We start from the raw sequence: 1,749 nt of genomic DNA, 5'->3' as shown, positions 1-1,749 counted from the left end.
AAATTTAATTTAAGTATATAATTATGATTATTTAACAATAAAATAAATAAATATTATTTATTAATAATGTTTTATTATTATCCCCAGATGAGAATGAAGGAGGAGAGACTATCAGCCAGCTCCAGAGATGGAAGAGAACGGTTTGTTAAAAAGAATCAAGGACGAGAGAGGGAGAGAAAGACAGTATAGTAACGTTAAAATTCTTTCATGATTCATTTTTCCATAGTTCTACCGTTATATTACAGCTTCTTATAGGGAGAGTAACCTTTTCTACAGTCTCGCTACTGCCCGCACATGGCTTCTTGTACTTAGTAATTTGCACTAAAAAAAACTCAGCGTATCAATGGTAACATTCCAACAATTTCTCTAAACTCAATACCCAATCCATTGAGTATGTATAGAGTTAAATCATCATCTGAAACTGGATGATCGATGATTGCTAGTTCATCAGCAATTACTTTAATTCCTTGAAGGAATTCAGAAACTGAACGAGACCCACGATTGCTCAAGGTCAGGTCTTCTTTGAGCTGCATCACACGTGTTCTGGATTTGCCTGCATATAAGCGGATAAGTGTTGTCCAAGCCTCATGAGATGTTTTGTAGGCAAAGAGAAGGGGGGTAATGGTGGTAGAGGTGGAGGCGAGGATGGCATGTAGGATGAGCTTGTCTTGGCGAATCCAGTGGGAATTCGCAGCTTTGGATGCAGTAAGGTTCAGCACATCAATGACAGGACACTTGTGTGTACCCGTTACAAACTCAATAAGATCGTAGCCAATGAGCAATGCTTCAAATTGAGCTCGCCACTGTGGAAAAGTAGAGGGGATGAGTTTTTCATTGATGGTTGTGGCAGCATTAATTGTGATGATGGGTGAGTGTGTAGAGTCGATGGTAGATGTGGTGATGGTTACCATTTGCAGTAAGCAGATAAAGAAGAATAGCAGTAAGGATGATACTCGTTAGAGATTTTCAAGCTCTGATACCATATAGAAACTTATACTGCAATATTATGTAATGCAACGCATACTTTCTATTCATTTGTTATAATATTTATACAATATTGAGAGCTTGACTTTTGAATTCAAATGTGTGTAACGGAAGGATATTTACAATCAGAATTAATAACAATATTTCAAATGGATCCTATAATTATGAAAAGCATAAAATTTGGCATAACTCATGGTAATAATTGCGTTTGAATTTATTGTGATTTGATTTCATCATATTCCTTGATATAGTGTACATCATCATCATCAAAGTTATACTTAAGCTTCCCAGTCTCATCAATTTCTTCGATGTCAAAATATTGATTGCATTTGTATAACCACTAGTGCACATCATCTTCATCAAAGTTACGAAAGTCGTGTTTTGGTTTATGTAACGTGTAAGTGGGGTAATTTCCTTCATAAATCCAACATGATCTGGTAGTAGAATCCTTTAGGTTAGATGGTTGATAGTCATTCTTAACGTTGGGCTGCTTCTGTAAAAGGGAGTTTTGCTGATAAGACAGCTCATTGATGAGTTCTTTGAGCTCTCCAAAGTTGGCTTCATGATAAAATTTGGTGGCTTCCTGTTGCTGACTATATCCTTTCATTGATTTCATGACCTGCTCATATTTCTATGATTGTTCCCTATTCGCATATATATTCAAACGATTCTTCCAACCTTTTGAGATCTTAGGACCTGGTGTTTGGAGCCATAACTTGTAACCAAAGATCAGTGGCTCTAATACCACTTGTTGAAAGTTGAAGG

At 36.4% G+C, this 1,749-nt stretch overlaps 1 protein-coding gene across 1 annotated transcript; it reads right to left on the bottom strand.

Annotated features, from left to right (window-relative positions):
- Positions 1-332: 332 nt before the first annotated feature.
- Positions 333-911, bottom strand: LOC105131873 (uncharacterized). The gene has a single exon (XM_011035053.1). The coding sequence runs from the start codon at positions 909-911 to the stop codon at positions 333-335; it is 579 nt and encodes a 192-aa protein (XP_011033355.1).
- Between the last annotated feature and the right edge of the window lie 838 nt (positions 912-1,749).

Source organism: Populus euphratica, unplaced genomic scaffold (assembly GCF_000495115.2).
Source record: "Populus euphratica unplaced genomic scaffold, PopEup_1.0 scaffold101.1, whole genome shotgun sequence".
Classification (NCBI taxonomy): Eukaryota; Viridiplantae; Streptophyta; class Magnoliopsida; order Malpighiales; family Salicaceae; genus Populus; species Populus euphratica.
The sequence above is the reverse complement of the archived record's forward strand: the minus strand, read 5'-3'. Positions and strand labels throughout refer to the sequence as shown.

Excerpts from the sequence above, each read along its gene's own strand:
- LOC105131873 (XM_011035053.1), bottom strand. The coding sequence starts at position 911 with ATGGTAACCATCACCACATCTACCATCGACTCTACACACTCACCCATC.